Source organism: Canariomyces notabilis, assembly GCF_033297395.1.
Source record: "Canariomyces notabilis strain CBS 508.74 unplaced genomic scaffold N656scaffold_43, whole genome shotgun sequence".
Classification (NCBI taxonomy): Eukaryota; Fungi; Ascomycota; class Sordariomycetes; order Sordariales; family Chaetomiaceae; genus Canariomyces; species Canariomyces notabilis.
In genome coordinates this window covers 55915-75736 of record NW_027041865.1, presented here as the reverse complement: position 1 = coordinate 75736, position 19822 = coordinate 55915, and the positions used below count along the sequence as shown (strand labels likewise).

Genomic DNA, 19822 nt, shown 5'->3' with positions numbered 1-19822 from the left:
CGAGGAGGACGTTCGAGCTGTTGCTTTGTTTTGGTTCCATTTCATGCTGATGATACCCCCCTGAAGCAAATTTCGGGTTTGTTGCGAAGAGATACCACGACAGGGAAGGGGCCCAAGGGGGCGCAACGGGGAAACGCTTGTTGGAATTGAGCAAAGAAGGCTCATGTACTATTATTACCTACTTATGACGGGCTGCCAGGCCAAACGCCAGCATTTAACGAGGGGTTAGACCAAGGACAAAGGAAAAGGGGGCAGACTACCTGAAATCATGGTATCGGTGAGCTTTATGGGCAGGAGGTCATTACAGAATATTTGCCTTAGGTTCTTGTACGATAGGTATGCATATAAATCGAATGACGAGAGCTAGTATGTACAAACTGTTTCTCGACACCATGATCATCCATCGCTGTGATTATAATAGCGAGGTTGAGTGACGTCCTAAACCACCAAACCCGTTTCTACGGAGTACTTGCAGTGTATCGTACAAGAGGAACAGGCTAAATCGCCTCTCTGCCCCTGGCCAGCAGCCTATCACTCTGCCCGGTCCTGCTCCTGCTTCCTGTCCAAGCAGCAAACATGGCCGTCTATTTGTAAAAGTCAAACTTGTTTTCGTCAGTCGAACCTTTAACCTGGCTGCTGTACGCATCTTCGAGGTCGGCCTGGATGATGTTGTAGCGGTTCTTGCGCACTGCGCGCAAGCCGGCCTCCTGCATGATGGCGGCGATGACGGCACCGCTGAGCGGGTCGTTGCGCACGATGAGGCTGTCGAGGTCGACCTCGGGCGCGAGGCTCATCTTGGAGGCGATAGTCGTGAAAATCAGGCGACGCTCGCGGCGGTCGCGCAGGCTGGGGAACTCGATCTTGCGGTCGAGGCGGCCCGGGCGAAGCAGGGCCGGGTCGAGCGTGTCAGCGCGGTTGGTGGCCATGATGACCTTGACGTTGGCCGTCTGGTCGAAGCCGTCCATCTGGTTGAGCAGCTCGAGCAGGATGCGCTGCACCTCGCGGTCGGCGCCTGTCTGCGCGTCGAAGCGCTTGGTCGCGATGGCGTCAATCTCGTCAATGAAGATGATGGCCGGCGCGTTCTCGCGCGCCATGCGGAACACGTCGCGCACCATGCGCGGGCCCTCGCCCAGGTACTTTTGTACGAACTCGGACCCGACCACGCGGATGAAGTTGGCCGTCGTCGAGTTGGCGACCGCCTTGACCAACATTGTCTTGCCCGTGCCCGGCGGGCCGTACAGGAGCACGCCGCGCGGCGGGTCGATGCCAATCTGCTTGTAGAGGTCAAAGTGGGTCAGCGGAAGCTCAACGGCTTCCCGGATCTCCTGCTTCTGCATGTCGAGACCGCCAACGTCGGCGTACGTCACGTCGGGCTTCTCGTCGGCGCCGAGCATGGCGATGGACGAGTCGGCCTCGGGCGGGAGGATGTCGACCAGCGCATTGGAGTGACGGTGGAGGGCGACCGAGGAGGATGGCTTCAACTTCTCACGATCAAGCGTTGAGAGAATACGGACGACATAATTAGACCCAGTGCTGGATTGGACAATGCCGGTACTGGAGATGGAGCGTTAGCCCGGCTGACAGCGGCATGGCACGAAAACAGAGAGAACCTACTTCTGATCGATGGCCTCCATAAACTGGCCGATAACTAGGGGAACACTCTGAATGCGCTTGATCTCCTCCTGTGCCCGGACCAGCTCACGCTTCAGACTCCTCTGCTCGTCCTTGATATACTCCTCTTGCAGCTGGATGTATTCGAGCTGTCGTTGCAGCCGCTTGAGCGTCGCGTAGTCATCGCCGCCTTCTGTTGGCACGCCTTCGAAGTTCTCAATGCTTGGAATCGTTGACGGCCCGTTCTTCTTGTGCGGCTGGACGTAGTTGCCTGCGTTCTCGGCGAGGATGTCTCCCATTTTGCAGGCTGTGTCTGATTATCGAGTTGTTTGCTTGGAAGAATCTGCGAGGGTGCCTGAGACGGGGATAGTCCAAAATGCAACTCTTGGTGTTGATACTAGCAAACGTGCGGTGTGTGTAATCGCGGATCGATTCGCTGTCTAAGCTGGTGTATGGAGGTTTCACGCTTTCTTTGCTGTTCGACGGTTGCTTTCGCCTTGTGGTGGATGGATGCCATGCAGGTCGGGCAGTCTTGGCTTGGCGGAGTGTCTCGTCATCCACTGGAGCCTGAGGTTTGGCCCACTCTACGGTGTAGGTTCTTAAGTCTCGATAGCCTTGGGCTTGGCGCTATGATAAGGTAAGGTAGGCGAGGCGAACCGCTCCAGTGGTCTGTGCTTGGGCCGTGGGGGAAGTTGCCCCACTTCTTCTTGCTGTCAGGGATCCATGGCAAGGATTGGTTGAGTCAACTCCGTCACCGCAACGAAGCACTGTGCGGTTCCGACTATGATATACAGTACTAGTAGTCAAAAGGCTCCGAGGGTCCGTCTGTTCCGGCCGGATTTGCTATATAGAAACGACTATTTAGTTTGATGTTTCCTCCTGTATTCGCAATGCAGAGGGAAAACTCCTACACCAGGGGAACCTAATGGATGGCACGGAGAAAAGGCTGGAGTTGCTTCCCCACAGAGGGGCAGCATGCTGCTACCTTTCTGCCGACCTTGATGGCCAAGACCGTTCTCGACCGTCCCACGTAGCCTTACCAATATACAGAGCAGCTCCTGCAGCTCCATCATAGTGAAGCGACTTCGCCCGAGCTCCCTCAAAATGCCCCATATCAGATGATGCTGGTGTGAGCTGTAACTGCAATCATCGTAGCCACGAATCCACCCCTCAAGAGATGCAGCGGGTTCGGGGCCCAACGACAAAGCCAATGGCGCCATGGAGTGCCATGTGGATTGAATGGATGGATCGCCTGCGTCAGTTGGCCCCAACCGTTGTGCCTTCCATCATTGCATTTCTCCATGCCGACCCTAAGTGTAAATAGTTCACTATTAACGTTAAGTTAGCCACAATCGATTCGTCGCTGGCTAGTACAATTGCTCCCCTTTCAACCTAAACGTTAACTTAGTGAGTCGAGCAGCTGGGAGTCCATCCACTCCATTGCAATCACTCTGCCTGCCAGACCCTGCCTACAGTGGTTAGCGTACTGTACACTACCTCCCTCCTTGCCTGCCAGCCTTCAGCCTGCCACTAGTGCTACCATCCATCCTTCTACTCATCTATTCCTCCCGCCCTTGACTTGTCCACGCCGCCTCTTCCCAACCGTCGTTCCCCGCGAGCCAAGCCGTACTCACCCTCCGCCGCTTTTTGCTGTCCTGGCCTCGCCCGAGGCTTCGATTCATTTCACCTTGCTGGATTCATGGTCATTTCCTATCTGCAGCTCTGCACGTCCTCCCGGCAGCAGTAGCTCTTCGACTCACGCCACCGCTCTCCCCTATACTCAAACGTCAGGCCGTCTTTGAGGTGTTGAGACTTGGTCTCCTCCATCTGTCACCGTCGCGATGGATAACATGCCGTCTTCCATCACTATTCCCGATCAGCGCCGTCGGCAGCGACCTCAGGCCGATGCCGGCTCGTCGCCGTCGTCCTACTCGAGCTCCCCAAGCACCCCGGAGCCTTCTTCCAATGCGTCGTCTCGGGCCGCCCAAAAGCAGAAGATGCTGCACACTAGGCGGCCGAGTCTACTTAGTCAGTCTAGTTCCGCCTCCCGTCACTTCCGTCTCTCACTTCCGTATCGACGGGACACCGTCCGTGCTTCACCGGCTAACCCCTCGCCCGCTAGGCTCGGCCTTTGCTAAGCAGGAGTGCACCACCATCAAGATTGGTGACGATCCTGACGGACCCATGAGGCTGGTAAGTCTGTCCCGCTGCGGGCTTGGCGTTCTACTGCCTGCCCAGCTGCTCGACTTGTTGCTCACAACCTATGGTTGCCAGGTCACCTACCTCTCGTCTGGCCAAGGCTTTGTATGGAACCCTGAGATTTTCCTCCCATCGTTCGGCGACTACGACTATGTACCGCTCGACCAGCGCCGCGACCCGGTGCACGAGATCTACCTTAGCGACGAAGAGATTCGCAAGATGATGCCGCAATAAACGAAACGCAAACGAGTGGAACGGACAGACTGTATCCCATACAGTTGTATATCAGCTCGGTTTCACCGGGAGGGGTTACTGGACCTGTTTCGCTTCACAAGAAGCCTCGATATGGCTGATCGGAGAAACCTGGCGTTGGGAGCTGACTGTGATTTTACATTGTTATCTTTTGCCCACCCCAAAACGCAGTTTTACCGGGGGTTGCGGGTTCTTTTGAGAGAAACCACGAGTACATTTGTATCCGCTGCTGGCAAATGACGGGGTTGCTTTGGTTTCCTTCTTTCCTTTTAGTTTCACCCGGAAAGGCATACAGCGTTATGGTGCTCAAGGGTAGGGTTTGGAGTTTCAACTTCTTCGGGATTGAGGGGCTATCATTCATGTCATGTCAAAGGGGAGTTGGATTTTGGGTGCTCTCGACTCCTTCGGAACAGAGTGGTTTGGCATCTCCGTTCCTCGCAGTATAGCTTACGCTAGAGCTCCATAAACCAAGCCTGTTTTGAATGTTGTGATCTTGTTAACATGACAGGAACAGCTGTCTTGGGGCTACAATGTATGGTAGCGCGGTCAATTGGTGGTAGCTTATTCAGGTCGAAACTGTGCTCAGTAAGCTCTGCATGGACGGTCGGAGCTGGTACAACGTTGAGCGAGTGACGCTGTGCATTCTTCGATTCTATCTGCAATCTTACATTCTGTCGTGGAATTGTTCCCGTTCTGGCCGTGTCCCATATGTTTGGCCAACGGAGGCAGCCTTGTCTCTTCGACTTTGGTAGGGACGCCGTCACACCGGCAATGCGGCCTCCGCCGATAAAACCGGGCCGACCGTAATGACTTGTCGTTGATCAGGGCAGTTACATAGCCGAACCCCACCAGGCCTTACTAGCGCGGCTAGCTTGCCCCGCTCGGTCCCGCTACAGAGAAGGCTGAAAAGCACGCTGTTATCGATAAGGTGTTTACACTCGTTGATGGCGACGCGATAACGTGTAGTATCACAATGAGTGGACGAACTCGATGCACAATTGCTCCTCTGTCCACACCACGGCAATCAGATACCCAACCACGCTCTAGCAACAAGCCCTCGCTTCTATTAGCAACAACCAAGATCCCCCGAAAGCCCAAAAAGCCAGTCACCCCGCGATGGACTCAGCAGCCCATCGCCCGATCGAGCTCCAATCGCCCGAAGACTTCATCTACCTCATCGACAACGTCCGGCGCGCCGCTGCAGAGAACATCAACGAAGCCTTCCCGCCTGTGGAGGACGGCCAAGAAGAGGACGAGTTGCGCAACCGCATCGAGCAGCTCGTGAACGACGTACGCATCTTACTCTTTATCAAACTCTCCAGCTCCCCAATGAACTCGAACTAACCCCTTGCTACAGTACATCGTAACTACATTCACGCTCGCCGCCCCGAACCTGACAATCAACGGCCTGCCCGTCGATCCGTCCCAATTCCTCTCCTCCCACGGCCTCACCCAACCACAACAGCAGGAAGTCATTGAGGAGTACGAGCCCTTCGACGCGCGCAAGCGCGACCGAATCGAGGAGCTGGTCGCCCAGGAGGAGGACCTGCTGCGGTCCATTGCGCAGCTCAAGCGGCGGGTGCCGGGCGCGACGGCGGCGCGGTGGGCCGACGCCACGCGAGAGGGGATAGCGGCCGACGAGGCGGCCCTCGAGGCCGCGCGGGGGCGGATTGAAGAGGACGCGGCGGCCGCCGGACGCAAGGCGCTCGAGGGCATGGGCGACCTGGACCGGCAGCGGGACGTGGAAGGGAGGTTCAAGGATGCCGTTGCGGGCTTGGAGAGGTTAAAACGGGACATGCCGGCCGCCGTGGCCAAGATGGAGAGGGCGAGGGTGGCGGCTGGGTATGTGGCTACTAGCACTGGGGGTCGAAGGTAGGGTTTGTGTTGGAGGAGGGAGGGGAATTGATGCTGGGTATGGGACAAGGGATAATGGATAATGGAGTCTGGCGCTGGTTGGGTACCGTGAGCTAGATGGTTGGTATCTTCTGTATTTGCATGGTGTGGTGGCCGGCATGAGGCAATGCTTGAAGGGATTCAGTGGAGTCAGCGGAATACCCAAAATGCAAGGAGTCTATTGTGTATCCATGCGGAAAAAATTTATGACGCAGTGATTCAAATGTACCCATGCTGCGCGTCACAGCACCCTGGAGAGCCAACAGCTTGTTCAGTCCCTCCATTATGATACCACAGCGCCAGAGCTGGCTAGGCATGCTAACCCCATGCTCCCAATGCCTTTCGAGGATAAATCCTTCCAGTCCCAGTAAAAGCCACAGACAATATAATTCGAAGATGGGAATCCGACTCTGACGTCGACTTCCTCTATGCGGCGGCCGGAGCGGGAGCGCCAGCTGTCTCGTTGACCTCGGTAGCAGTGGGCACGGGAGCGGCCACGCTGGCATCAGCACCCTCCTTGGCGGCATCAGCCTTCTTCTCCCATTTGGCCGGTCGTGCCCATTCCGGTTCGTGCCAGGGACCCATATCGCTGAGCTCGCAACCACCTGGGCACTCGCAGGTGCCGCCAAACTGCTTGGGTAAGTTCTCGGCGGGCACCTGTTTTAGCAGCTCCTTTTGATAGCCGCTGCCAAGTACGTGGATCTTCTGCACCGTGACGGGGTCCAGCCACCCCTTGATGGCACCCCAAACCGTGCTAAAGCCCCAGGGCGCGTTGATAATGTACAATTTCCCCAGACGCTCAGGGTAGTAGTTTTGGCTCATTGCGCTCGCCTGCTTGACGTAGCTGTACACTTGAGGCGCCTTGGCCAGGCCCACTCCCTTGAGGTCCATGATGGTGCAGCAGGTCTCGAGTAGGCATCCGGCCTTGCGGCTGCACGCAGGCAACCGCGGGTCCGCCACCCGCTCGTACTCGACCGCGAGGTTCATCAGCATACGCTCCGCCGTCGTGATCTTGTACATGGCGTTCAGGTCGATACCCCCGAGCTGCTCGATGTAAACGGGACGACCATCCTATTTCACGAAGTGTTAGCCGACGAAGGGACTAAGCATAAGGGAGGGCAGGAAGCCGCACCTTGTCAGTCTTGTGGTAGTACTGGGGATAGTACTTGAACATCTCCTTCTTCTCGGGGTAGTCCCAGTTCGGCACTGTCTCGTCCAGCTTGATTTCTTGCCGCCACTTCTCGCATTCGACGAACCTGAGGGTTGTTAAGCATTCCCGATATCTAGGATAGCCGTCATCGGCTAGACACCATACTCACATCTTCTTGGCAAGTTCGACGTCAAACTTGCGAGCGCGCAGAAAGCGCAACTATCCCAAGTCTCAGTCAGCAGCGGTCCCTCATGGCACGCTTGCATTCTCAAAGAGAGGTGTGCGGTACCAGCGTCAGCGTGTCTAGACGTTTCGTGTAGCCCTCGGCTTCGAGCATCAACCGCAGCTGGGCCACCTGAGCCTGCTGCTGGGGGGTCAGATAGCCGGGGTGCCCATCCTGGGGTTCAGGTGCTGCGGTCGGGAAATCATAGTCGTCATATTTGGGATCGAGCTCCAGCGGTGTAGGTGCCATTATGTCTCTTCGGTTCCCGTCCTGTCGAGTTATGCGGGCTCGGTTATGCTCAGTTCTCGGATTGTTGGACACACTTTAGATACCACGTTTCCTGAGGATCTGGAGACAAAAGGGATGAGAGCACGGCTCCACAAGTTTGTGGATATGTGGATATGGACTCGCAAAGACCGAGATGGTTGTGGCAAGCGAAATGGTTGAGGTGCACGGGAAAAGGCGGACTTGGTATTGAGGTTGACGAAGTGCCTGAAATGGCCAGGGGCCTAGCCCGCTGTGGATTTTCGTCATTGGCGGCTGGGGCAACGACTGCGGCAATCACTTCACTCACAGGAGCAACTCAGCGGCGTCAGCGGGGCAATGGAGCCCCACATCCAGCCAGAGTCCTGGGCCAACAGCAGGATGTGTGTATTGTACGAATAGGTGCTGTATGTATGTATGTACATACAGTACCGCATGTAGTGTACATGATACATACATACACCTTACAGTACTGTACAGCTCATTAGTACGGAGTACAGCAGCTCTAATGTCACCTGCTTTTGAAGCCCTTCATCCGAACATTGAGTTTCCATCTTGAACATGCAGCCACATGGCTACCAGACCGGCCGTATCTGACAATGAGGTCAAGTCTAAGAAGGCAATTTGTTGGTGTGGTACCGCACGAACGGGTTGCAGCCCGGGCCGCCAGGTGAGTGCTAAATTCAAGTCTCCGTCGCATATGCCACCCTCAGGTGGCCGGCTGGTACCAATCGCCAACATGAAAGCCGCAAAGTTCGCAGCATTCTATATGAAGTGCACATGCCGTTGCCATCTTGCATGCACACTATATTCGTTGATTGTCTAGGTACTACTAACATCTCGAGGGACGCCTTGACTGCTTCTTCCCAACTTCCTGCTTTGTCCTCCACTACTGGAGTACAATACCTTCGTTGGCGGCGGCAATGCCTCAATCGTTGGTGTGTCTTCCGCATGCTTAGGACTCCGTTCTCTTAAGGAAACCGCGCCTGTCGACAGGATTGAGTTAGGGTGGAATGACAATGCATGCCCGCTTGATGGTATTGGAAAGACGGTAGAATAGGGTGGGCCGTCGATAATATTGGCATCTCTGGGAGAGTCGACCATGTTAACGTCCAATGAAGGACTCAACCTCCTGAAGGAGGTTTCTCAACGCCCTTCCCTGTGCGCTTATCCTCCTCTTCTTTGTCCTTGCGTTTCTGTACCACATCCCAGTTGTATACCCTGGCGACTGCCACCTCCATGGTCTTCGGTAGTCAGTAACAGCTGCAGGACGAAGACGAGATCGGGGTAGGGCATTACCGTGATTTGCTCCCTTAAGAAGTCCAGGTCCTCTAGGCAGTTTGACAGACTCTGCTTCGCGGCCTGAAGCTTTGATTCAAGCAGCGTCTCGGCCTCATCGATAGGATATGACAGCATTACATTGGCCTAACCACATATCAGCAATCGAAATCCTCAGCGCCAAATGCAACAGCGAGATGGGAAAGACCGAACCCCAAGCCACAAGTAGACCTCATCTGTCGGCGGTATTTGAGCCTTCGCGTAAAGCGTCTCGTTTAGCTCGAAAGTCGTCTCGATCGGGTCCGACTCGGCCTGCCCTCATAAAGGCTTCGAATAAGCATTGTTCGCTTGTCCACAGCTCGGCAGGAGTTGGGTCAAGCTTACCGGCCTCATTTTCAGAAAGCGCACCGTATCCAGAGTCTTCTGAATATCCGGCAGCTTATCTTTCAGCCCTATCACTCTCCTCTGTAGATTCTGTTCCATGAACTGGTACTTCCTGGCTCATCCCGAAACAAGGTATCAGCCGGGATACCATCCACCACTTCAAGGCTTGCCCCTGGAAGCCACGAAATCCCGGGCGAGGAACTCACGCAATCATTTCCTGAAAGCTCCTGAGGGTCGGCTCGACGTCGGCACGTGATGAGACATAGTCCTCAACCTTGTCGACGAACGGCGCATATGGAATACCTCGAGGGTTAGAGCCTGGAGCAACCCTACGTTCGTCAGCTCTTACGACCTCGTGAACTGTGACATAGAGAAACTTACTTCGTTGCTGGTTCTTTTCCTTGACTTGCCATCTTAGACCAATCCTTCACATGTTGCGGCAGCGACAGACAGTTTCCCAGAGGCGACGGGATGGCGGCAGATTTTCCAGCTTGGTTGAGTTGCTCATTTGACAGCTCACCGGGCAAAAATTCATGGCGGGGTCGTAGCGGCCTGGGGTGGACATGTCACTGATGTAAGTAAAATACAGTCCGCAACGCGCGTTACTGTATCGTACAATACACGTACTTACGCACTACTCGAAATCGTAGTACGTATTTGTACCTTGAGCGACAACGCATTTGTGGGGTCAGTTGGGAAACGACCTTGCACTCCAGACGTCAGACGTCGGTGGCAGCCTTTGCAGTATCTGTACTCCTTAAGATCAGATTCATCCATCATCGTCTTCTACGTAGTAGCCTAGCTCATCTACATACCAGCATTGTATGATATACACTTACTTACAGGTAGTACTAGGTCCGCCTTACTCCGTGGAGGCTGCTGCGCATGACAGGCCGGTGGAGCTTGATTGATAGCGCATCCATGGTTCGAGTGTGGACCATGGCGATGTTTTCCGATGTATAATATGTATGCATCAAATTTCATGAACGCGGAGCTGATATGTTGTGGTTTCTGTCTATGCTGGGCTGACAGAAGAGCCATTTGTATCTTCCGTCCCAGCCACCCTGTCACCTGTGTTGTGTAATGTGTTGTGTTGCTGACGAATGTTGCACGTGGTGACTCGTGCCGTGTAAGTCTATACAGTGTCCAGCACAGTACCGTTACTGGACCTAGGCTGAATGGAGCTGGTGCCTCGTGCCTGCATCCGCTGCGTCCCTACGTAATCATACCCCAACCGGGAGGCGCCTCTCCTCCCGCAGCATAACAATCCGGGGTTTCTCCAAAACACAAGCTGAGCTCTCCGTCATCCTTCACCTGCCTAACTCCATCGTTTCTTCCATCGACCTCACCCCTTTCATCACCGTCGGCATCATCGGCCGCAACAGTGAATCCGCCTTTGCTACTCGGCTTATCGCCTTACATTCCTTATCTTCGCTTTCCCGCCACATCCGTCGACCGTAGAGCTGCCCATCATGAAGGGTGCTCTGCTGACCGCAGCTGTGCTGCTCGGCTCCGCCCAAGGCGCAGTCCACAAGCTCAAGCTCAAGAAGGTTCCCCTCGCTGAGCAGCTTGTAAGTTGACTCTTTTCCGGGAGCGCCTGATTTCTTGCTTATCGCTGCTTCTAGGAGTCGGTTCCCGTCGAGACCCAGCTCGAGCATCTAGGCCAAAAGTACATGGGAATCCGACCCCAGAAATCCCATGCCGACGCCATGTTCAAAGGCATGGTTGCCGACGTCCAAGGCAACCACCCAGTTCCCATTTCCAACTTCATGAACGCTCAATGTACGTGCATCATGTGCCGGCGTCGACGTGTTCTAGCAGACTTGGACTAACGGTTACTGCAGATTTCTCTGAAATTACGCTAGGTACTCCTCCTCAGAGCTTCAAGGTGGTGCTGGACACGGGTAGCTCCAACCTGTGGGTCCCATCCGTGGAATGCGGCTCCATCGCTTGCTATCTGCACAACAAGTACGACTCGTCAGCCTCGTCTACCTACAAGGCAAACGGATCTTCCTTCGAGATTAAGTACGGTTCAGGAAGTCTGAGCGGTTTCGTGTCCCAGGACACTATGACCATCGGGGACATCACCATCAAAGGTCAGGACTTTGCCGAGGCGACCAACGAGCCAGGCTTGGCCTTTGCTTTTGGCCGCTTCGACGGCATTCTTGGCCTTGGTTTCGACCGGATTTCGGTCAACGGGATTGTTCCCCCGTTCTACAAGATGGTCGAGCAGAAGCTCATCGACGAGCCAGTGTTTGCTTTCTACCTATCCGACACTGATGGCGAGTCCGAGGTTGTCTTTGGCGGCGTGGATAAGGCCAGGTACAAGGGCAAGATCACCACCATCCCGCTGAGGCGGAAGGCCTACTGGGAGGTGGACTTCAACTCCATCTCTTATGGCGATGACACCGCCGAGCTCGAGAACACGGGCGTCATTCTGGACACCGGCACCTCGCTCAACGCATTGCCGAGCCAGCTCGCCGAGATGCTCAATGCCCAGATTGGAGCCAAGAAGAACTACGCCGGGCAGTACGCAATTGACTGCAACAAGCGGGACTCGCTCAAGGACGTCTCATTCAACCTGGCGGGTTACAACTTCACGCTCAGCCCCTATGACTACGTCCTCGAAGTCAGCGGTAGCTGCATTTCCACCTTCTTTGGCATGGACTTCCCTGCGCCTACCGGGCCCCTTGCCATCCTGGGTGATGCATTCCTTCGCAGGTATTACACCATCTACGACCTCGGAGCCGGCACCGTTGGGATTGCTGAGGCGGCGAAATGAACGCTGTTAAGAATCCAGATTGTGGAATGCCTGGGTAAAGGGGGTTACTGTGGGACAGGCTTGAGTACACGTCTTTTTTGTCTCTTGTTTCCGCATTCATTGTACTCTACGATGCAAATCCTTAACTACTCATCCTCTTACTTTTCTGGTGTTTGTGTGATGAAATTGCTCAACTTGAGTCCGGGCCCGAATATCACAGGAGCCGGAGAATGGGGATTAGAATAACTACGCCAGTCATGTTCCTTCATGTCTGAATCAATACTAGGTTCCTATGTAAAATGGCAAGGCCTGAGCCTTTCTCCTTTCGAGGGGTATCTATCCCATCCCAGAGAGTGATTCTATCCAGTACATAGGGTAACCGTGACAGAAAAGTACAGGTAGTGATCCCCGAGTGAGGCTTGACGCAAGGATGATATGCGTTGGGCGCCTCAGCTCTTAAAAGTGGCCGTCCGTCCGCCTTTTTCATAATTCATCTTCCTGGCGCCCTGTGGCGCATCACCGGACTTTTTCGTGTATGGATCAAAGGCGGCCTTGCGGCCCTTGGTGCCGTTGGCGGCACCACCACCACCACCACCACCACCAGCATCCCTGGGCGCGTGCAAGACAGACTGGGCCTTGCTGTAGTCAAACTGCTGCTCTCCCTCCTCAACAGACGCGCCTGACGCCTGCTGTTGCTGCTGCTTCTGCTGTTTCTTCTGCTGCTTCTCCAGCCTTTTCTGCTCGCAAGCGGCCTTCTTGGCAGCCCTCTCCTCTCGCTTGAGTCGAATCAGTTCCCTCCCAGCTTCTTTGCCCTGCTTGCGCAGGGCCTCCAGTTCCTCTCTAATCAGCTTCTGTTTCGGCTTTTTGTGGGCTTCATCGGAGGCCTTGTCGTCGCTCGCGGACGGACTTGCAGCCGCCGAAGTTCCGCCCATTTCCGCGTCATCCCGTTCGGAAGCGTCACCGCCAGAACTGGGTTGCTGCTGCCCCGGTTCCGACTCCGGCTCCGACTCGGGCTCGAGCTCAGCTTCTCTGGCTTTGCGCTTCCGTCCGCCCTTGAGCGTGAACTCGGGCTCCTCCTCCCTAGCGGATGTGGCTGCCGCATCGGGCTCCTCTGCGACTTTCTGAGACGGTTGAATTTCCTCCTCTGCACCGAGGATACTGAAGGTGACCTCGGAGTAGGGGAACGGAATCTCCACCTGCTCATCCAGGGTATCAGTCCGTATGGACCCATCCCAAGCCGAGCTGAGAGCCATGCTGCCCCATAACTGGGAATGCTCGCTCTTCAGTTCCTGGATGCTCAGGGGCTCGCCGTCCACGTGTACGCTGACTTTAGCTGAGGAGTCTCCTAACGGGGTCTGACCGGCCGCAGCAGTAGATGACTGCTCAAAGAACTGCAACATAGTCGGGCCATTTGCCCCCTTGGCTTTGGCCTCTTGGATGACGTCGAACAGAGAGTCGAGGTGAGCCTTGAGACCGCGAGCTTGTGAGTCAAGAAGGGTCCATAAAGCCTTCTTGTCAGTTGGTATGATGCGCGCGATATCCGAGAGCACTTGTTGAGTCATGAAAAAGTACGGGCTCTCGTCCTCGCGGCGGGCTAGATCGTCGCGCCACTTGTGCACGGCTTTGTATACTGCAAATTGCTCACCGTTGTAAAGTGTCGGTGCTTTGACCAACGTATTGAACCATCCACGGCTGCCGGCGCCCATTTCGAGGTCACAAAGAGGGTACTCATAGCGCTGCAAAGCCACCTCTCGGGACTTTGCAAGAACCCGATCGATGGGCTTTCCGTTAGGGTGGTACTTCCCAAGCTCGGCCAGCTCGTTGCGCAGCATGTCGTAGATGTAGAGCAGATAATGTGTGTCGGACCGCGCATAGTAGAACATCTCGTCCGGGAGCGGCCTGGGAAATTGGTCAGTCAAGTATCTGTCAGGGGGTCGCTCAGGCTTACCGGATCCGCCAGTCTGCCAGTTGGTACTTCTTGTCCGCATCAAAGTCGGCGAACTTCTTTAGAAGGAAGGCCAGGCTCTTGCCTGGATAGTTGAGGGCGTCGCAGGCATAATATGTATCAAAAAGCCCCACTAGATACAGACCGAGATCCCGCTGAAGCCAGATGACGTCCATGAAGGCGCCGTGAAGTACCTGAGCGCTGTTAGCAACACGCATTACTGTGAGAACCGTTCATTGCTCACTTTGACGATTTTTGGATCGGCAAAGACATCGTTGAGGACCTCAAGCTTGTGTCTCCAAGGTACCAGGGTGTCGATTATCCAATCTTTTTCCCTTGTGCTGATCTGCATTAAGGACAGAAGGCCCTGGTACGACCTGTAATCATGGTGTTCCAGGTCAACTGCGATCTCGGTTGCCTTCTTCAGCTCTTCTAGCATTTCCAAGACGCCTTCGTAGGTATCGACCCAGACAGCCTTTTTTGACTCGATTGGGAGATACTTGACTGGCTCGCAGGGCTCGAAAACTTCCTTGGGATACTGCATGCTGAGAATCTCGGGTTCATAAGGGTGCTTATATCTACGTTCCAATTAGCACAGTGATTAAGCAACCTTCATGGCTGCCCTCCTCTCCATCTCAGTTGTATCAAGGGACAAGGAGGCGGGGACACGTACTGCAAGTTCTGATTCGGGTCCGCAAAGGTCGTCAAACTCTCCTCTAGGGGTACTTTGGCGTGAGGCTTGTTTGTTAACAAGGGCTTCCATGGCTCAGGATCGAGGTTGTCGATCTTCCTCTCGAAGGCATTTTGGGGCTTGAGAATGTTTGCACGCTTCAGGGACCATTCCAGTCTGTCGGAAGTTGGCTTCGAACGTTTAGCATCACGGCCCTGGAAAAAGGTTAGTCTCAGCCTATAGAAGTCGATGATGTGCGTGCGCATACGGAGTCATACGTTGGCGCGTCCTTTCGCTTGACCAAGCCGGTGTACTCGTCGAGGCAGGTGTCGGCTTTCTCCAACAGCGAGTCGATAACATCCACCACGGGTCTCCACTGTATCTCGATGTCGTCGACATCCTCCAGCTGACTTGTTTGCTGGCCGGTCAGTTTCCCAGCCGATTTGAGGAGACCACTTGCCAACTGCAGCAAGCGATCTGTCTGCTGGTCAAGCCGGCGCGCAACCGGTGGATGTACTGTCCGCTGAAAGTGAAGGTCCTCGCTGGCTAGCCCATTCACCGATCGCGTGACTGTCACCAGCGCAGCTTGAACGCCTTCTCGCAGAGCCTTAAAATCCTGTGATGGATCCATGGTGACAGCTCTGCAATCCGTGTGTCTTGCGCGGGCGCTGGGGGGAGGGGAGCTCAGCGCATGCCACAGCAGGTGTAGGTACTTTTCAATGTTCAGGAACTTTTCCGAGCGTCGCTTTGTCTTGGCCAAGCGGGCCTGACGCACCATATGCCGCTAGGCAATTGAAAGTTTTATTTTACGCGCAATGTCTTTTTGGATTCTTACCGTAACATGTCGGTGGAGATAAACGAATATGGAGTACTCGATAAGATAAGAATGCCCTGAATGGTCCGGTTGATGAAGCCGACATGCACCATCAGATCATAAACACTCCAAATTCCTTTTGGACGATTCTATCCAACCTCGGATTATTGCTAAAGAATCCCTCCCATCACATCCTAAAGCCAACTGCAAAGTCAATACGCAGGAGCGAGTGGCGTGGAGTCCTAGAAACTTGAGCTTGGGCAGCATCAAACTGCGACTGAAAGAATATCAGAAAGATATCTGCCCAGTCTTATAACAGCCAAGACATTTGACATGTCACAGTCACTCGCAAAAGAATGCAACGAGGTAAAGGAGTGAGTTAATCGAAGTCTTTCTCTGGGAAGAGCTGGGCTCAAACTAACATGGGCTAGACGTTATGACACATGTTTCCTAAAGTGGTACAGCGAAAGTGAGTCCCAGGCTCATCTTGAGGGTCTAGGAGAGTAAAGTAAAAAGTTGCTTATATCGCTGCAGAGTATCTTCGAGGAGCCGGCACAGCCGACAACAACGAATGCTCAGCACTTTTCAAGGAATATAGTAATTGCTTACAGGTAAGGACACGACGGACCATTCAAGCCACCTAGGCCTGCCGCCGTCTGTTAGACGCGCGTCATTTCCAGAGCTAAGCTAATGGGCCAACCACTAGGGAGCGCTCAAGGAACGGGGCATAGACAAGCTGCTGGAAGAAGCGCGGGAGGACAACAAAGAGAACGATGCAACATTCATGGGGAGAAAGAAATGTGAGTAATGATCTTGTTCTAAGGAGAGTCGTTATTAACAAACTTTGGCTCAAGAATCGCACGTTGATCTCGGGATGATGTCTATGTATGTATTGTACAGTACAAAGTTTATGTTACAGCTGTCTGTGAAATGTGTACGGTAACGTCGATTGCAATCTACGCGATTGGCGAGGTGTGCTGTGGGGCGGTTCTCGATCACGCCCTGGATTCTGATGGCGGGTCGCTGGACCTCTGAAAAGCTTCATCCGATGTGTGTCCCCACCTGTGTCTCGGCTTTCGTTCCATTGCGTTGAAACTTTGACGCTACACCGGGGCACAGGTTTACTCCCGTCACTCCACATCGTGGTTCCTTTTTCTAGACGATTGATCAAGGAAAAGGTCTTCTTACCAGATGCCCTCGTCGTATCTCGGAATGCTCAGCCCGTAGCCGAACAACGCGAATCTATGCACCCCTTCTCAGTCCTGACCCTCGGCATCTTCGTAGCAGGCTACATCACCGCTCGATGGGATCTTGTTACCCGCCTGTATGAACTTGCCATCTTTGCCTGGGACTACGGAGTGGTTGTAAGAGAACTCCCTCAACCAAGCGCGCAATCGAACCATGTTCTAACAGGCACGCGCCTGCTCTTCGCGCAGTCTCGGGCCGCCAAAGCCTACGCCGTGCTTAGCCTGGTGTTCCTCGTCATCTTCCTCCCCGTGGAACGTCTTGCGACCCGCGAGGCCAACTTAGTACGACCATGCTTTCCCGCCTGCCCAGCCCGAATCCCTGCTGATCAACCCTGCCCAGCATCCACGGTCGACGGGGTCCGGTATATCGGCCAGAGAGCAGTTGAGACGGCGGGGATCTTTTTAAGAGGTCGCTGGATGTGCCCCCGCTGTCTGTCATGCCAGAGCATGATGGGTTGATGCGTGTGTTCTGGCCGGCCGACCTCCCGCGGTCGGACCTGAGAGGCGTAGTAGTAGGGTGGAGGAACTCGGCCTTGGACGTCTTCGTTCTCGCGATTCTGGAAGAGGTGGAGGTGCGTGCCTTAGCCAGAGCGCTTTCAGGTGGCTTTGAGTTATATCGGAGTTTGCTGACACGTGCCTAGCCGCGAAATGTTGAGACCGCCCTCAAGCTGGGCACCCTTCTTCGCAACGCCCCTCATCCCGTCAGCCGCATACACGAGCTGTGCGGTCAGTCATCGATTCACGTGCTAGGCCTATCCAATGCCCCTGATTCCGTCAACATTGACCCGTCGTGGATTCAGGTAACCACAGGGCAAGGCCGTCGAGTCCCGGCAGTCACATGCGCTCGAGCTTCCAGCATCCAAATCATTCTCTTTGAAAGACCTCTTCCCGGGCGAATGCAGTACATCTCGCTAAACCCCATCTCATTGGCTTTGGCAGACAAGCATGACAGCTCCAGGAATGAGGTTGCAGATGGCGGCGAGGATGAAGATGAAAAGGAAGAACGATTGAAAAAGGAAAAGAAAAGGCAACTTGTCGAGAAGCTGAAGAAGCATTCCATTTTCAAGCGTGTCCCCTCGGCCAAGGAAAGAGCGCTCGCCAAGATCGTGAACCAGATCAACTGGGCGTGGGAGCTTGAGAAGCTACTCCAGAAGAATGTCTCACGTATCGGCACACGTCCTAAGCGAAGCCTCAGCGTCTCAGAGAGGATGGTGGAGTCGGCAACAACGGCGCGAGACATGATGTTGGTGTGGATATGGGACATCATCACCGTCTACCTTCTGCCCGTGATCAAGCGCCTGTTCGTGATGGGATTGATGGCTCACCGGGTCGCCGCCGAGGTGCTCTTGCTCATCTTGGAGTGGCGGATGCGGCCAAGGAATGCCGCCTTGAAGGATATCTCAGCCACCGCCCAGCAGGTCGAGATCCGGCTTCAACAGTTTTGCTACTGGCCTATGCAGTATGTAACGCTGCGGCTCAGGAAGAACGACTGGGAGAGCGTGACGACGAGCCATCCGGACTACATCCGCTTTTACAATAGTTTGTGGCTGGTTGCGAACGATGTCATCATCGGCATTGCGCTAGGTTCCTACATCATCGACAACGCTGGCTGGGTCGCGGAGGAGATCAGCAAGTTGCTCACCCAATATACGGTGGAGGCACTCCAAAGTAGCATCTCCTGGCTTATGGGCTGGCCGGCGGGCTTAAAGTTGAACAATGAGCTGGCGGCTTTCCTAGGAGACCTGTTCTTATGGGTTATCGATTACTGGTCAAGTAAGTTGAGAACCACTTGATGCTTTTACAAGTGAACCTCGCTGACTGTCTCATAGGCTGCATCGAGGCTCTACGCCCGGTCCTACCACACATGATCCGGTTTATAGGATTTTCCAGCTTCGCCGGTGCTAGCATGCCGATAGCCATCTTCTCAGACCTTCTCTCCATCCTTACGATCCACATCTACTCGTTTTACCTCGCATCGGCCCGGATCTATCACTGGCAGCTGAACATCCTAATATCGCTGTTCCACCTGTTCAGGGGCAAGAAGCACAATGTTTTGAGGAATCGTATAGACTCGTGTGATTATGACCTCGACCAACTTCTTGTCGGCACCATTTTATTCACTCTTCTCTTCTTCTTGCTTCCCACTGTCGTCGTCTTTTATCTTAATTTCGCCATCGCACGCATGGTCATAATCTCTCTCAAAGCCGTTTTCGACACGATGCTCTCTTGTTTGAATCATTTTCCCCTCTTCGCGCTCATGCTTAGGGTCAAGGACCCTGGGAGGTTACCAGGTTTGTCTCAGATTCGAAACGATGTTCATGGTGCCAGGACTGACCGCTTGACAGGAGGAATTCGTTTTGAACTTCAAGATACCCAAGACTTTAGACATGCCGTTAATGACTCGACGCAAACCCCTTCGATTTCTGTGATACACTTGAAGGCGAGTCTCCGTTGTCGAATATCGAAAACCTCAGATGGAGACGGAAAACTAACAACTTTCCAGTCTGTGCCTCTGAGCTTCAAGGCCATGTTCCACCAATATTTCCAAATGGGGAGCCGCATTCGCAAACATTACCTCTCGCCCCGCGTCTTGCTGTGCCTTCTCACTGGCAAGTTTGTCCCTCCTTTGAACCGGAAGGTCCTCTACAGCCTCCAGTACAGCATGCTCCCAGCTCGGCGAGCGGGTGTGATGGAGATGTGGGACGCGGTCAACTCGTTGCCGGCAACCAAGAAGAGCTCCCCGCCGGTCTATGTGCCAGCGCTAGCGAACGGGAGGAAGTTTCCCTCAAACTATGGCGGTGGGAGATCACGAGGATATGGATGAATATCACAGATAGAAAGAAAATAATAGTTTATGACACGGTGATTCCACTTTATGAAACGGCTCTGGTCTCTGTGACTAATGTTGGATGATCTGCTGCCAGGGAAATAGCCTTCTAGCTAACTCCTGTCTACCCCCCTCTTAGTGCTAGTAGGGATATAGGAAATCGAGGTGATTCCTGAAAACTTAGAACATACTCCCCTTGAGATACATCGACAGGGATCTCTTGCAAATAGACGCTACCCCCGTGCAGATGCCAGCTTCGCTTTATGCCGAGGTTAGGACTATTAGCACAGATTAGCTCAACAAG

At 54.2% G+C, this 19822-nt stretch overlaps 10 protein-coding genes across 10 annotated transcripts; 6 read left to right on the top strand and 4 right to left on the bottom strand.

Annotated features, from left to right (window-relative positions):
- Window positions 1–584: 584 nt before the first annotated feature.
- Window positions 585–1910, bottom strand: N656DRAFT_720108 (26S protease regulatory subunit 6B; the record flags this gene model as incomplete). Its single annotated transcript, XM_064812427.1, has 2 exons — window positions 585–1554; window positions 1615–1910. 2 exons carry the CDS (start codon window positions 1908–1910, stop codon window positions 585–587), a joined length of 1266 nt encoding a protein of 421 aa, XP_064664990.1.
- A 1277-nt stretch (window positions 1911–3187) lies between these two features.
- On the top strand, window positions 3188–4171 carry N656DRAFT_513024 (uncharacterized protein). Its single transcript, XM_064809910.1, has 3 exons — window positions 3188–3639; window positions 3734–3804; window positions 3886–4171. The coding sequence occupies exons 1-3, from the start codon at window positions 3453–3455 to the stop codon at window positions 4042–4044; spliced, it is 417 nt and encodes a 138-aa protein (XP_064664989.1). The 5' UTR covers window positions 3188–3452; the 3' UTR covers window positions 4045–4171.
- A 1007-nt stretch (window positions 4172–5178) lies between these two features.
- N656DRAFT_763440 (uncharacterized protein) lies at window positions 5179–5938 on the top strand (the record flags this gene model as incomplete). The annotated part of the gene is made up of 2 exons (XM_064813296.1): window positions 5179–5352; window positions 5420–5938. 2 exons carry the CDS (start codon window positions 5179–5181, stop codon window positions 5936–5938), a joined length of 693 nt encoding a protein of 230 aa, XP_064664988.1.
- Window positions 5939–6381: 443 nt separating this feature from the next.
- On the bottom strand, window positions 6382–7577 carry N656DRAFT_720173 (uncharacterized protein; the record flags this gene model as incomplete). The annotated part of the gene is made up of 4 exons (XM_064812431.1): window positions 6382–7026; window positions 7088–7211; window positions 7275–7324; window positions 7395–7577. The coding sequence occupies 4 exons, from the start codon at window positions 7575–7577 to the stop codon at window positions 6382–6384; spliced, it is 1002 nt and encodes a 333-aa protein (XP_064664987.1).
- A 1139-nt stretch (window positions 7578–8716) lies between these two features.
- On the bottom strand, window positions 8717–9667 carry N656DRAFT_802704 (Prefoldin, subunit 3; the record flags this gene model as incomplete). Its single annotated transcript, XM_064818277.1, has 6 exons — window positions 8717–8836; window positions 8892–9017; window positions 9084–9182; window positions 9255–9366; window positions 9461–9583; window positions 9636–9667. The coding sequence occupies 6 exons, from the start codon at window positions 9665–9667 to the stop codon at window positions 8717–8719; spliced, it is 612 nt and encodes a 203-aa protein (XP_064664986.1).
- Window positions 9668–10670: 1003 nt separating this feature from the next.
- N656DRAFT_785321 (vacuolar protease A precursor) lies at window positions 10671–12486 on the top strand. The gene is made up of 3 exons (XM_064816354.1): window positions 10671–10825; window positions 10880–11036; window positions 11099–12486. Exons 1-3 carry the CDS (start codon window positions 10727–10729, stop codon window positions 12034–12036), a joined length of 1194 nt encoding a protein of 397 aa, XP_064664985.1. The 5' UTR covers window positions 10671–10726; the 3' UTR covers window positions 12037–12486.
- N656DRAFT_512438 (uncharacterized protein) lies at window positions 12251–15370 on the bottom strand. Its single transcript, XM_064809909.1, has 5 exons — window positions 14899–15370; window positions 14634–14845; window positions 14205–14538; window positions 13964–14154; window positions 12251–13914 (listed from the first exon to the last, which is right to left on the bottom strand). Exons 1-5 carry the CDS (start codon window positions 15259–15261, stop codon window positions 12465–12467), a joined length of 2550 nt encoding a protein of 849 aa, XP_064664984.1. The 5' UTR covers window positions 15262–15370; the 3' UTR covers window positions 12251–12464.
- Window positions 15371–15557: 187 nt separating this feature from the next.
- On the top strand, window positions 15558–16316 carry N656DRAFT_741850 (uncharacterized protein). The gene is made up of 4 exons (XM_064812823.1): window positions 15558–15818; window positions 15876–15913; window positions 15979–16055; window positions 16151–16316. Exons 1-4 carry the CDS (start codon window positions 15778–15780, stop codon window positions 16250–16252), a joined length of 258 nt encoding a protein of 85 aa, XP_064664983.1. The 5' UTR covers window positions 15558–15777; the 3' UTR covers window positions 16253–16316.
- Window positions 16317–16688: 372 nt separating this feature from the next.
- On the top strand, window positions 16689–17097 carry N656DRAFT_720165 (phosphatidylinositol glycan, class Q; the record flags this gene model as incomplete). The annotated part of the gene is made up of 3 exons (XM_064812430.1): window positions 16689–16808; window positions 16881–16973; window positions 17032–17097. 3 exons carry the CDS (start codon window positions 16689–16691, stop codon window positions 17095–17097), a joined length of 279 nt encoding a protein of 92 aa, XP_064664982.1.
- On the top strand, window positions 16782–19762 carry N656DRAFT_785319 (Gpi1-domain-containing protein). The gene is made up of 7 exons (XM_064816353.1): window positions 16782–16808; window positions 16881–16973; window positions 17032–17263; window positions 17333–18464; window positions 18521–18982; window positions 19037–19131; window positions 19195–19762. Exons 3-7 carry the CDS (start codon window positions 17129–17131, stop codon window positions 19513–19515), a joined length of 2145 nt encoding a protein of 714 aa, XP_064664981.1. The 5' UTR covers window positions 16782–16808; window positions 16881–16973; window positions 17032–17128; the 3' UTR covers window positions 19516–19762.
- Window positions 19763–19822: the final 60 nt, after the last annotated feature.

Bases quoted from the DNA above. Each gene is read 5' to 3' on its own strand.
- N656DRAFT_513024 (XM_064809910.1), top strand. From the start codon at position 3,453: ATGGATAACATGCCGTCTTCCATCACTATTCCCGATCAGCGCCGTCGG. The intron at 3,640-3,733 runs GTCAGTCTAGTT...CTCGCCCGCTAG, and splicing joins TAGGCGGCCGAGTCTACTTA to GCTCGGCCTTTGCTAAGCAG. The intron at 3,805-3,885 runs GTAAGTCTGTCC...TATGGTTGCCAG, and splicing joins CTGACGGACCCATGAGGCTG to GTCACCTACCTCTCGTCTGG.
- N656DRAFT_785321 (XM_064816354.1), top strand. From the start codon at position 10,727: ATGAAGGGTGCTCTGCTGACCGCAGCTGTGCTGCTCGGCTCCGCCCAA. The intron at 10,826-10,879 runs GTAAGTTGACTC...CGCTGCTTCTAG, and splicing joins TTCCCCTCGCTGAGCAGCTT to GAGTCGGTTCCCGTCGAGAC. The intron at 11,037-11,098 runs GTACGTGCATCA...CGGTTACTGCAG, and splicing joins CAACTTCATGAACGCTCAAT to ATTTCTCTGAAATTACGCTA.
- N656DRAFT_512438 (XM_064809909.1), bottom strand. From the start codon at position 15,261: ATGGATCCATCACAGGATTTTAAGGCTCTGCGAGAAGGCGTTCAAGCT. The intron at 14,846-14,898 runs GTATGCGCACGC...ACCTTTTTCCAG, and splicing joins ACGCGCCAACGTATGACTCC to GGCCGTGATGCTAAACGTTC. The intron at 14,539-14,633 runs GTACGTGTCCCC...ATTGGAACGTAG, and splicing joins GACCCGAATCAGAACTTGCA to ATATAAGCACCCTTATGAAC.
- N656DRAFT_741850 (XM_064812823.1), top strand. From the start codon at position 15,778: ATGTCACAGTCACTCGCAAAAGAATGCAACGAGGTAAAGGA. The intron at 15,914-15,978 runs GTGAGTCCCAGG...ATATCGCTGCAG, and splicing joins CCTAAAGTGGTACAGCGAAA to AGTATCTTCGAGGAGCCGGC. The intron at 16,056-16,150 runs GTAAGGACACGA...GCCAACCACTAG, and splicing joins AATATAGTAATTGCTTACAG to GGAGCGCTCAAGGAACGGGG.
- N656DRAFT_785319 (XM_064816353.1), top strand. From the start codon at position 17,129: ATGCCAGAGCATGATGGGTTGATGCGTGTGTTCTGGCCGGCCGACCTC. The intron at 18,465-18,520 runs GTAAGTTGAGAA...ACTGTCTCATAG, and splicing joins GGTTATCGATTACTGGTCAA to GCTGCATCGAGGCTCTACGC. The intron at 19,132-19,194 runs GCGAGTCTCCGT...ACAACTTTCCAG, and splicing joins TTTCTGTGATACACTTGAAG to TCTGTGCCTCTGAGCTTCAA.